Below are 13,585 nucleotides of genomic sequence, written 5' to 3' on the forward strand. Positions count from 1 at the left end.
GAATCTGAGTAGTCTCTTGACTCTGTTTTCTACTTTCACAGCACATTCAAATTTAGATTTGAAGTATCAACTCTGGGTAATATTTCATTTTATGTTATTGACACCTTCAGTACAGAGCAGTCAATTCGGTGCTACAGTCGTTTTGTACCACACTTGTGATATTGCTTGTAAAACCATGTTCCCAGGGCTGTTTTTCAAATCTAATTTTGCTTTATTGGCATCACTGTAGTTAAATGCAGCATTGCCAACGCAGGTTGTTCACAATGTAAGGAAGTGGTGTTTCGTAACACAGCAACAACGCAGATGTTTAAATGAAAATGAGACTTTTACCTAAATATGTTGGGTAAGCTTTTTATCAGGGTGAATCCATGTTTTTAGTCCAAACTCTGACTCACAGTAGCCATTCAGTTAAGAATGAGCACTGGAAGCTAAAATTAGCAGAGCTGGAAGTGCTATAAATATAACTTATAAGCATTATCACCAATGCTGCAATTGGGTCAGAGTTAAGCCTCCTGCTCTGCCAGTGAAATCAATGAGGAGGTGGGAGCTACTTCTGTCCAGGGGCCTAAAGCTTTGTCCCCTACTAACCGAGTGAAGTGGGGCTATTATGGCAGTTAACATTTAGCGATTAAATGTGAACACCCTTTGTCAGTTGTTAAATGTCAAGCCCACGGTGGCTTCCCTTTCCTCCACTTCCTTTGCTGCGAGAGGAGGGCAGGGACGTGCTGGTTGCGCCGGGCTGTCACCAGAGCCAGTGGGACAGAGACATCCGCATTCATACCTGTCACACACATTTTGCGCACACACTCGCAAATGCACAATGCACTCCGTAGCCCCCAACCCACCGCCACCACCACCTCCACCTCCTCTGGGCCTTTCATAATTCTAGTAGCTCCACTTGGCAGGGCTAATGGGATGGCAGGGCTGTTGGTTTTAGAGAGGGATGTCATGAGGAGAGTGGAGCAGAGAGCTGAGGATGGCTCGCTAATAGATTCTGGGGTGGGTGGTGTGGAGTCGGAGGGGGTGGAGGGTTGCCTTGTGATCACTGGCCCATGTTGCTATTTCTCTCCTTTCTTCATCCCACTGCCCCACCACAGCCTCCTTTTTCATACTTTTCCTTTTCTTATCTGCTTTGTGTCTCAGTTTATCTTGTGTCCACTGTATTTCAGTCTCCTCAGCCTTTTACTTACTCGCCCACGACCCCCTCCTCCTCTGTGTTGCTGAGAGATACCAAGCCTTTAGGGTTTCCATTAAGTTGTGGCTGTCTGTCTGTATTGTCAGTGTTTTGAAGTTTGTCTGTGTCTGGCGCGATTTCTACTTAGAGTTTGCATTTTCAAAGAAGTGAAAGGGTTTGCTAGTTAATCACATCTGCTGCATAAAGAATACGCTGCTGCACGATTCCATTCTATAAAATCTTTACAAACTTATACATAAAAAGTATGAAGCTCAAGTTATGCATCATGCCCAAGACTTGAGGGAGTTAATTGTGTCTTGTTATAAAGAAGAAGTGACACATTGGTGACAAATTAAAAGGAACAGAAACGTGCCTCATGCCTTGATTGATGCGGTTTAGTCCGTCAATCACATGGCTTCAAACCCCACCATTAGCGTTTCGGATGTGGAGCATTTTGCCCGCCTGATTTCGTTGACTTGCAAATCACGTGTGGATTTGGTCATTTTTCCTTTATTTTTGTGCTTCTACCATGGGTAAGTAGGCTGTGTGGGTAAACAGTTTCTCTTTTTGTCAGTTTGTCAAATCAGGAGTTTTATTTTGAAAATTGACCTGAATCTCCATTCGGTTCCTGTGTTTGACTTCCTGCCTGGGTCGATCTGCCCTCTAAGGCTTAAGATAACAATACCAGTACCAATACCTGCACCCTTAAAGTGATACTTATACCAATAGAATACTTCATTTGATAACTTTTTTATCCTTCCATACCGTCTAACAGTTTGGTGGCATCTTGTCACGCTGAACTGCCAGTTCCAGTTCCAGCTGTAGCTGTAGCAGTGGGCAAATTACACCTCACATTAAACTAAAGATTTTTTGTGTTCATGCTGGTCGTTAGTAGCCCATTGTGTTGATTTTTGGGTCTTGCTTGGTTCTTATGTTTGGGAGCTCAGATCTGGAGACTCCTCAGTTGTTCAAGCAAATACAGCTGTATTCTAATGACATTATTTATAGGAATGGGTATTGTTGAAAAATGACAACACTAGTACCAATACCAGCACCCTGACAGTGATACTGATGTCACCTGAATATTTCATTTGATGACTTTTTTATGCTTGTATACTGCATCAAATACACTGCTTGATTTCACCAGCACTGACTGTATGAAGCTGCAAGCTGTAGCTGTAGCAGAAGACAAATCACACATCGCATTAAACTAAAGAATCTTATGGTGAACTCCAAGTGTAACTTTCCACCTTGGATATACTATTTCCTGCATTGCTTTTCATCAAGTTTTCAGCTGTCTGTACATGCTGATTCTCAGTCTTGCTTGGTTCTGATATTTGGGAGCTCACATCTGGAGGCTGCTCAGTTGTTCAAGCAAATACAGTTACAACTATGACATTATTTGTAGGACTGGGAGAAGTTTTGTAAGAAATTAAAAAACCAGAACCAATAACAGCGCCCTTAAAGTGATGCCGCTACCAGTAGAACACTTCATAAGTTGACTTGATAAGTTTTTCATACTTTCACACTTGGATTGTTTTGATGGCATCTTGGCATGCTGAATTGTTAGCCCAGGCATTGCCTTAAATGAAAGAATGCTTGCAGTGATTGGCTGCATGCAAACCAATATAAATAGTCTTTTTTTTCTTTACTTTTTTTTAGAATTGGATACAAAAAGTATTGAATACAGGTGTCATTTAACTGGAGAAGTTTTGGTTGTGGGTTCATTTGGTTGATAATTATTTGTTTAGTATCTTCATGGTTCCATTTGCTTCATCATTACTTTCAGAATGACTTCACCTTTCATAGAAATTCAAAAGATTGTGGAAAAATACACTTACACAAAACCCTCTCCACGGGGAGCTGACTGGATATCATGACGTGGCTGTTCAGCTGTTGGACAGAATGCAAATTCTTAGAAATCAATGTTCTGATGGTTTCCAAGATACCGCTTAGCATGTGACGGTAATCAATTGTGCAAATGCTTTTTTAACCTTGGCATGGGGTTCAAGGTGTTTTGTAGTGGGCTCAGCGTGCCTCCCCCTGCCTCCCCTGTGTGCTGTATGTGGATGTGATGTTTGGAAGTGTGATGTGAAACAAAATGCCACGCCAAATGTCAGATTACTGAGTCACTTGCGTGCCATCTGGATGCTATTATGCAAACTCTGCCAAGTAGGTATTCTCCAGACGTCGGTTATAAGCGAAGGGAAATTTAACGTGAGTAATCTTCTCACGGTGGTGAGGTCGACTGTATCCAGAAAAAAGAGTCAAAGACCAGGCTCTGCAGGCCGCCCATCAGAGATGTATGGCTGATTCAGACACTAAATCTGACTGACACCATCTGACAAACACACAGCTGCGTCATCAACATACTGACAGAAAAACATCCATTTAGCAATTTAGATAGGGACCCTGTTTAACCCAACAATCTGGAGAGCATGTCAATCATAAATAATCAACTCACTGTATGATTAGACAGCAGCACTGGCTGTGCATCTATTTTAATATGCCAATTTAAGCAGATGAAGGCAATAACTAATGGACAGCAGTGTATCCGGGGGGTCTCACCTTCCACTGTGAGCTCCCTTAGTCATTGACAAATAGTCCTTTGCAGCTGCTTCATGTATGGAGGTTATTTTGCAATGTCAGCTCAAAGAGGCGAGGAGGGTGACGGTGCGGTGGGGTGTTCAGAGCCGATAAGCAACCTCGTGGCTCTGAGAGGCTGGTGGGGGGCTGGGAGTATTTCTTGAATATGGCTAATTGGCCCCCAGATTACGGAGGGATCACTGAACATGGCTGTCCAGGTTCTTAATGAGCTTCAGTCTTCTGCGAGTTCTCAGTGGGCCGTTCAGCTTGGCCCGTCTCTCCAGACCCACCAGACCAGGCTCTGAGTAGAAAACACCAGACTGAGGCAAAAATTCGTAGAGATTAAGAACACTGCAAAGTATTGGCCTATGTCCGGGTTTTCTAACTGTATTTCATAACGTTGTCTATGAAGGTCATGTCTACAATGTATTATAAACAGCCTTCTTAATGCCTTCTTAATGCATTTCTAACGTCTTATGAATGTGCTTGGCATTATATGGGCATTATAAACATGACCTTCACAGAAAGTGTTACCCTGTAGGATATTTGCAATTATATGACGTTTATAAGACATTATTACATTTCAGAAATTCATAATACGTTAACCTATCACAAGGATTATAAAGCATTATAAGTGGTGAACATGTCACATATGATTAGAAACATTTATAAAGAGTTTTATGAGGTCTTATACATGCTTTATGTCTTCTGAATGTGCTTTTAATGTATTATAGACATCATAGAAAGTGTTACTCTGCAGATTATTAGCAATTATATGTTTATAAGACATTATTACATTTCATAAACTCATAATACATTTTGTCCACCACTTATAATACTTCATAAAAAATGTTATACATTGTCATGCATGATTAGAAACATTTATAAAAACTTTGTCTTATGAATGTGCTTAAAATGCATTATAGACTTGACCTTCATAGAAAGTGCTACCCTGTATGTTTAAGTGTAAGACAGGTAGTTGTGTTGATTTTCAAGATCAAAATTCTATTAAATATGGAATCTGGGAGGGTTCACTTCTCAGTGTGGCCAGTTTTGATAATCTGATAATTATCTTTGATCATTTGATGATCTTTTTTCTTTTTGCAGTCTTGTTTCTGTGGCTTCAGAGGAGCTGCAGGTTGCACATTTCACAGTTGCACGCCACAGTTTACAGATTCTCATAATGTACGATCTTTTATGTTTATGTATGTTGTTTGTGGACTGAAGCTACTCATAACATATCCATATACTAGTACAGCTGGTGACAGACTGATGACATGTCCAGAATTGCCAGCCTTTCAGTAAATGCATACTGCTGATGTATGCTGGACATGATGAATGAATGTTTGGACCCAATCATGTCAAAACAGACCATTTTTCAAGGCATATATATATATATATATATATACATATATATACATTTCTTGCCCTTCACTCAGTTTATTTTATTTATACTGTGATGATATGGAAATAACAACCTGCATTGAGATATGTTTTGTAGGAAGCGTGATGCTACCCCAAAATTATGTTTTTATCAGGATGACATGGAAATATAAAGACTGAACATCTCTGGAAAATGTTAACAGGTGTTTTTCATGTCTTTTCAGTCTTCCTTTCTATTCCTAAAATAGACACTGCTGACAGTTGAAGCATGATTCATAGTTATGTTTATGCAACTCAAAGCACTTTGTTCGAGATAGGGAAAGGTCTTGGTTAAATGAAAAAAAGGTCTTTTTGAAATATATATAAAAAGTCTGTGCTGACTTGAAGCATGAGATTTATTTTAAGGATGCAATATGTAGGATTTTTAGGTTAAGAGATTCAAAAAGTAAAATTATAAATATTACAACTAGAATTATCAACAGTATGTGAAGAAATAACAGTTTTGATGTTAGGTCAAAGACATATGTATTGTGTTGCAGAGGAAGCTGAATATTCTTACACCTATTTTCCTTATAAAACAGAAAAATACAACTTACTACCTTTACCTATACCCAATACAAGATACCTTCTGAATTCACCAAAACCACCATGGTTAGTCTTTCCACTGTTACAATATTCACCACCACTGATTTAATTAACATAAATCCTTAATTCACAGACATAGATCTGAAAACATTCTGGCTGTACACTGTGTTTTGCCCCATTGACGCCCAGCCTCCCTCTCGTGCTTCACGTCTCTCCTGCAATGGCTTCGTCATCCCAGGAGTCAGAGTCCTGGTTGGAGCTGCTGTATCTAATGCCCCTCGGCACTGTATTCCCTGCTGTCAAACTGACTGTGATTGATCCTGGCCCGGCTGTGTTCACTGGGAGGCTGCTAAACGTGTTTCTGTTGCCCGCTGGCTGGCTCCAGTTCTGCTGCCCCTTCTGGGGCCACTTTCTACCAGTTTTCCCTGTTGGATTGCCCTGATAGTTGCTGGTTTATTGCTGGAAACGTGAAAAGACTGAGAACTATGTAGTGCTCAATTGTGATATTAGACCGTTAAACTGTTGTTCACGATTCCTGTGTTCAGGATTTTTTGGGAGGACCTAAAACATGGCTCATTGACATACCGGAGCCATGGTCCCCCAACGCTATATAATGCCCACAAACCAACATATGAACAACACCGCCTTCCCCGTCCCCCCACCATCGCCAACGATCAGTTTCGAACGTACTTTCAGTGACTCTCTCAGTCCAAATCAGCCCAGCAGTTCACTTCAGCTCACTTCAGTTTCAACAACCTGATAAAGAGGGAAAAAAATACCATCCTGTCCTCTTCCTCCAGCTCTTGTGGCTCAAACATGTCTGGACATTTCCAATAAAGCTGCTAGATGGAGCGTCCATTTTTCATGTCGTAGTGGTGCTTCAAAACAGAGAAAACTGCTAATTTTATATACTGTGCAATTTTTTTTAACCATTCAAATTTGGCTGGGTGATAAATAACATGCTTCTGCAGTGTGACGAACTCAGAACACACATTTAGTGTTGCCTTTTAAGATCTTTAAAACACACTGATTGAGGAAGTTGCTCTGGCTGACTCGATTTATGAGTTGATTAAGTTAATTTGTTTGTACACCTTGTGACCTGAGTGAACTGAGGAGTTCATTTGGAAAACTGGCACATTAATTCAGAGGATGAATCAGTTTTACACATATGAAAATGAGCAAGGGTTTCAGAGAGTGGGTCGAGAATATTAATTAATTAGTAGTACTATTTGAGAGGGAAAAAATGTGTTATGATTTCTACATTAGATATTTAACAGTAGAGTGTTTTTCTGTGCCACCTGTTTAAAACCTCCATCCTGGCTGTAGGTTAAATTCTTCTAGTTACAGAACATCTAGAAACTAAACAGACATGTATTTATATTATAATGCAGTTCAATAAATGTAATATATTCAGGAGACAGTCTCAGATGACTTTGAATTTCCCGTCTTGAATCATCTCTTCTGTGAGAATCACTGTTAAGCATTTATATTAAAAAAAAAGTGAAGCCAGTGAAGGAACACACAGAAGACACAGCCCATCTATCTCCATAGCTCGAGCAAATATTGAAACCCATGATGTGAGAGCGCCGGGCCACCCTCTCCACCTTCTCTCCTCTGACAGATGTAAATGGACGTTTCAGCAGTTGGCTCTAATGCATTTTTAAACAGGCACAGCAGCAGACAGCAAATGAACGTGTCGCGACGGCAACACACCACGACGGGGTCTCCATCTATCGCCGCCTCCTCCTCGCATACAAACATACAAATCCACGCTCACACATACCCGTGTGCGCACACACACGCGGTCCTACACACTGCTGAGAATAGCTGTCATTCATCAACTTTCTCAGTACAATGGGCTCAGTAAAGGTCCCATCTTTCAACTAAAGCACCTCCACACTGCGGTGCCCAGCCGGGCACTGTACCACTGCATCACAGTCCCTGTCAGCCACAAACACTCCTGCACAGTAGGATGGATAGATGATTGGGCGAAGTTGTTGTTTATTCTCTGAGTTGGAAATTAAAATGGCCCTGCTTTCCCAGACAACAGCACAGAAGACTGTTCCTGCTGATTAGACCACGCTCACGTACACAGAGAGCCAGAGAAAAAAAAAGGGCAATGACCAGAGACGGAGGATGAGTCCGTGTGAATGTTTTAATGAATTTTATCGCAGCTGAGAGCACAAAGGACCGCAACTCAAGAAAACGTGTGAACATGCTGCCAAAAAAACCTGCTAAAATACAAGCACATTCAGAAACACATTCACTAATCATATTCAAACATACGCAACATCAAAACGCTCTGCAAATATGTAAAACAGCCAAATACAGACATGCTTCTGTACATGAGTTGTAACACAAAGAATGTGAGCTACAAAATGTCTGGGAGACACATAAAATGCTACACTTGAGCTCTTTTAACATGGAGTATTAATATTAGTGCCAGGCTTATGGAAAAAATTTGAGAAGGAATAGATAAAGAAGAAAGTCAAAATGGTGTTTCGACTTTATTCGCAACATTTGGTCTTTATTCTCCAAACGCAAAAAAATGAAAATAAAATCTTCCTACACTGATTTATTTACTTACTTTCAGTGATTAAAAAAAGAGCTAGCAATATTTATTTTAGTTTGACAAAAAGCAAGATCGACTCACTAGCTTTTTCTGGAACTATCTCACAATCTTCGTCAAATCATACAGTTTACTCAGTGGGTTTAGTTGTTGTCAGGAGACCTAAGTATTAAATGATTCATGTTAACAGATTGTACAGCAGCTCAACTCCATGTCAAACTAGCATTACAGTTGCTAATTGTCACCATGTGGTTGAAAGCTTCAAGAAAACATACTGAGTGCTTTTGAGTTGAGATTATTTTGTCAAACTACTGTTCAAAAGGTCACACATCAATGTTTACTTTAGTTTAAACATTCTTAGTTCATACGGGAGCTAAATAGCTAGTGCTAGGTGTGCAGCATTAGAAAATACCTGGTTCTTTATGGTCGTGACAAAGAGTGGAAGGTACAACCTTCAGGACATGAAGGTGTATTTTGATAAGAAACGTCCACTCACTTTCCTTCAAAGTCTGTTCTGTTCACCACTAACGGTGGGCAGTGGCTACAAATTAGGCTGCTAAGAAAACTAATAACCAAAAAAATGAAGCCGATGCTGAAGTGCCAGAAACTGCTGTTCCTTGAATGAGGCTGGCTCCACAAGTGAGTCAGTCCCCATAGACTCCCATAAAATGACATGACAACTGTATCTCACCTGTCTAAATATACTGTATTAAGGCTTAAGGGGCAAATATAGTTTCTTTTAACTATGCGTTTGCATTCGTATCCATACACATCATGGTTGCCTCACGTATCCCGCTTCCATTTCGAGCGATTGTTGTCCACATACTCAGGAAAAAAGTATATCTCCGGCCTAAAAGTCCTGCATCACAGGTGGTCGCTAGGTAACGGCTTCATTCGGCTGTATTAGCCAGGAGTAAGCCGAGTCAGGCAAGATGGAGACACACCGTGAGCTTCACAACAGATCTTCAGAAACCTTTGGGTGACATCATGGGGACTACAGCCACTATTATTTATACTGTCTGCAAAAAACACAGTGTGCACGGTAAATTAATTAACTGATGGATTCTGGATCAATGTTTTTATTTTTGAACAGCTCTGATGGATCCACCGACTAGCTTTTGGCCTCTTCTTCATAGCAATGGTGGCTAAGGCTAATGAGCATTGTAATATTTACTGCTGTACAAAGTGACTGACAAACCATAATGTCCCAGAAGCAAATTTGAAATTCTTACATTATGCAGGAGATTCCTGTGTTTCTACATCAGTAAAAGAAACACTTGTCCACACCTTATTGTATTGTCAAGTTGACACAGCATTTCGAAAGTGACTAGCTTACATATTGTGATGTATTTCTGAGTAAAACAGGATAAGCAGGCAGGAATTTGACATACCATGTGGTTATTAGCTAGCTAACGAATCTGAGCTCTGTACCGCTAAAAGTTAAAGATTGATTGGTGGGTGGTTGTCATGTTGTTATTGGTTGAAATTGGTTGGTTCAAGCCTATGTAAGCACATCATATTTTGTTTTTGCAGGAAGAAAACATGACTAAATTTTGATATAAGGTAGAAATTGAAATTTTTTTTTTTTGGCATATTGTTAAATAGTTGCACAATATGACCGGTGATGTGGCCTAAAATGGTTTAAAGGGAATTTTTCTTTTAATCTCAACTTTAAATGGAGGAGCAATTGTGCAGTTGTGCAGGTCTGGGATGCACGTGTGTGTGTGTGTGTGTGTGTGTGTGTGTGTGTGTGTGTGTGTGTGTGTGTGTGACGGTCAACAGAGCACATGAGCACTTTAGCTTTGTGTGAGAATGTGCATGAGGCAGGTGAGGATGTGTCATGAAAAACAGTTCTAATATTTCCACCACTGCAACTCGATTTGAAATGCACCTCTGTGGTGTTGGTGAAATAAACTCTTGGCTTGAGTTTCATTACTGTGCAGCATTTTTTTTCTAACAGCAATGTATGTGTTATCAAAGTGATAAAAAAAAGTGTATCATTTGCTTGTGTTTTGTCTGTTTGCTTGTGGTTTCTGAAGCTGAGTTATGTTGGCTACTGTATTACCACATTTGAAGCCTTTTTTTATGATGAATGCACAGATTAATTAATGTACTCTCTGTGGCTTTACTCCTTAAATAATGCAATTTGCAAAGCATATGAGGGCCTGCGTGTTCCAGGACAGGATGTGATAAATATTGTATACGGCCCCATTTTCCTGCTTTTGTTTTGTTTCTCCTCTGTAAGGGTTGTGCTGTACATTGTGTTTGATGAACATGTTTTGCAGGGTAACACTGGGGTTACTCCACCTACTGTACTTTCACTCATCCCACAAACTCATCTTTCTATGTCCATTAACTTCATTTGAGGAAATTAAAGGGATATTTCACGCGCTAAAATAAGCAACTAAAGAGTGGTGATGTGGCGTTGTGACTTGTTTACACCCTAAAAGTCAATTAAAATGCACATTTCTCTACATAAATCTGTGTTTTGTGAATTATAAATGAAGCATATCTCAATATGCCACCAAAAGACAGCTTTGGTGAATTATCTCTTTAATTGTCACCCTCACACTGCTAACAGTCTTAGCTTTCCTCATGGACACTGAACAGATGTTTCATTGCTTTTGTCATTGCAGGTACCCATCAGCACAACTATAACCATGTGGCTCTAGGTAGCCCCACACGCACACCTAAGAATGGTAAGAAAACTATCAGGAGAGAGGGGAATATTCACAGCTCAGCTCAGTGTTTGAGATGAAGCCTGGACCTGGGCATTAACTTGAATATAGTGCTTGACATGGATGTGTGAAAAACCCCTTGACACGGTCCTCTTTTCAATTCGCCCCACCGCGAATCCATTCTGTTATTGAAAATGAGGCTTTTTTGTCCAAGATTGAATCACAGAAGTGTCACATCCCATAGTCATGAACATTTTTCTGCGAGCGGCATCGGCCCACACTCGCTGTCCATCTCTTTTTTAAAGGGAACAAAAATTGGCTGAGGATTGACTTAATGTTCTGTCGAGGTCGTCCCGTCCCTTGGTTGACAGAGCGTGTGAAACCTGCGACACTCCCCGCCCGTTATCCTGAGAACAAAAGTTATCGGCGAAAGCTCGCACCCGCCGCGAGGAGCATCACCGCAAAATCACCGCTTTTATTACTGATGTCACACAGCTGTTTGTTTGAATAGTTCTCGTGAGCGAGCCGAAGCCGGCCCCGGGGTCGCAGACTGCCAGATGTGAGGAGTGGCGGTTGCGTAAGGATGCAAGGTGGAGGCTGGAGAGAGGAAGGAGATAAAAGGAAAGAAAGGAGGCCATAAGCTGAATATTCACTGCGTTCTATATTTATTAAATCACTCTGATCTTGCCATTTGATTTATATTCTGTTTGTTTCAACCACAAATATGAAAAAAATGGCTCGCCTGCTCTCTGGTGCTCTGAGGCTACGCTTGGATTCTGCAGCCAGAATGGCCTCTTCTTTATGGACATAATTGACCATGTGGTTCATTTCTCACACACACATACACACACACAGATAAGCAAAGCACAACTATGGAGAAATGCCTTGGAGATCTATGGAAAACATGAAAAATCCATTTCAACAACACATCTAACACAGAGACTTTGATCACAGGCCCCCTGAAAGACTTCAAATTTCAGCACGCAGTGTATTTTCTAGATAAAACTCGCTGCCGTGACCCCCCCAGCGGCCTGTGACGGAAACAACCAGGAGATACATAGCTGCAAATCACAAGCAGAAAATGTGCAATCGTACGCACACAAGTGTACATCACATGCCTCGGGAAGTAAAAGCTGATTTGATTTGAATTCCATTTTGACGGGGGAGGGTGGTAATGCTGAATATGGAGGGAGCAGGTCTTTACAGGTTCTGTTTTTCTCACCATCAACATGTTTCTGAAATACTTGTTTTTCACTTGGGTTTGGTAGCTCACCGATCATTGAGGCGTGGTAAGTCATGCATACATACGTTTAATTTAGTGTAAAAACTCATTCATTACATCCCAGCACACATTTGTGTAAACATACACCACGCACCAACCCCTACGTCTGTGTCGTCCTCTCTCTCACTTCAACTGGTGTGTTTTCAGACCTGATTTAAGTAGCATTTGCTGTGAATTCTTGCTGTTTGTTTGAAAATTTATGGTTTGTCATGTGGGACGTAGAAGTATCCTGTCATGGAAGTATGTGAAAGTCAGTTCATATGATTGCTAATCTACAGGACTCAAGCTGATGCAATGAAGTGTAACTTGTGTTATTCTATATTTTTCTAATTGTCAACAAATTGTTGTCATCAACAAAAACCAACAATGTATTCATCCATCTGTCAACGCTTTTGAACTTTACTTCCCTGTCTGTGGCACTCAGCTCCAAGCCCATTACTGAAGATGGAATTCTTGAGTAAATATTATTATTGTCATTACTGATTATCATTTTCACGGGATGGAAAATCAGTCTTATGAACAGCTTAAATAAAGTGTAACCGAAAAACCAAACAGGTTATCAATTAATAATTATGAATGTTTATAACTGTTGTCATTTAGTGTCATTCAGTCAATTCTGTCATTGTTAATGTAACATTGGAATTAGGATTCCCAGAAATGTTTATGTTGCACTAAAAATGACAATATTGACTAAATGACCATCATAACTGTGAAATGACACCTGTCATAACCAAGGAGGAGTCTTTCTGGATGTTTAAGACTGTTGTCATTAGTTATTCAGTCAGTTATGTCAATTTTAATGCAAAGTTAAGTTTAGAGATCCCAAACACTGTCGGCCTTGCATTAGAAATGACATAGTTGGCCGTATGACACTTAATGACAACAGTCATTAACAAAAATAAACAAAGACTCCTTTTTATGACAGGTGTCCCGTCATATTTATGATGGTCTCTTGTTAGTCTTATTTATACCACTTCAAATAAAGTGTAACCAAAAAAAAAAAAAGGAAACTCAAATGGGCATATTTCTTCAACATGAATTAATCATTATGAGTGTTTATATCAGTTGTTATTAAGTGTCATTTGGTCAATTATAGACTTTTTAATGCAAAGTTAGAATCAGAGTTCCCAAAAAAGTTCACTTTACATTATTATGTACATAATTGACCCTTAACCATCCTGACCATAAAAATGTCACCTGTCATGAACATGAAGGAGTCTTTATGGATGTTAATGACTTTTGTTGTTAAGTGTCATTTGGTCAATTTTGTCATGAACATGAGGGAACGTTTATAAATGTTCATGATTGTTGTCATTACTTATTCAGTC

At 40.1% G+C, this 13,585-nt stretch overlaps 1 protein-coding gene across 7 annotated transcripts in view; it reads left to right on the plus strand.

The window, feature by feature from the left end:
* Positions 1–13,585, plus strand: part of shisa6b (shisa family member 6b) — a 106,331-nt gene that overhangs the window by 83,528 nt on the left and 9,218 nt on the right. For 4 of the 7 annotated variants that reach the window (XM_084740648.1, XM_084740651.1, XM_084740649.1 and 1 more), the window contains 2 exons: positions 10,934–10,996; positions 12,244–12,264. The exons of 2 other annotated variants lie outside the window; for them this stretch is intronic. In XM_084740648.1, the coding sequence (XP_084596774.1) occupies positions 10,934–10,996; positions 12,244–12,264 (84 nt within the window). The remainder of the gene's footprint in view (positions 1–10,933; positions 10,997–12,243; positions 12,265–13,585) is intronic. One more of the 7 variants, XM_084740652.1, reaches the window with a different exon arrangement.

Source organism: Lutjanus erythropterus, chromosome 17, assembly GCF_056507025.1.
Source record: "Lutjanus erythropterus isolate fLutEry1 chromosome 17, fLutEry1.hap2, whole genome shotgun sequence".
In the NCBI taxonomy this organism is placed as follows: Eukaryota; Metazoa; Chordata; class Actinopteri; order Lutjaniformes; family Lutjanidae; genus Lutjanus; species Lutjanus erythropterus.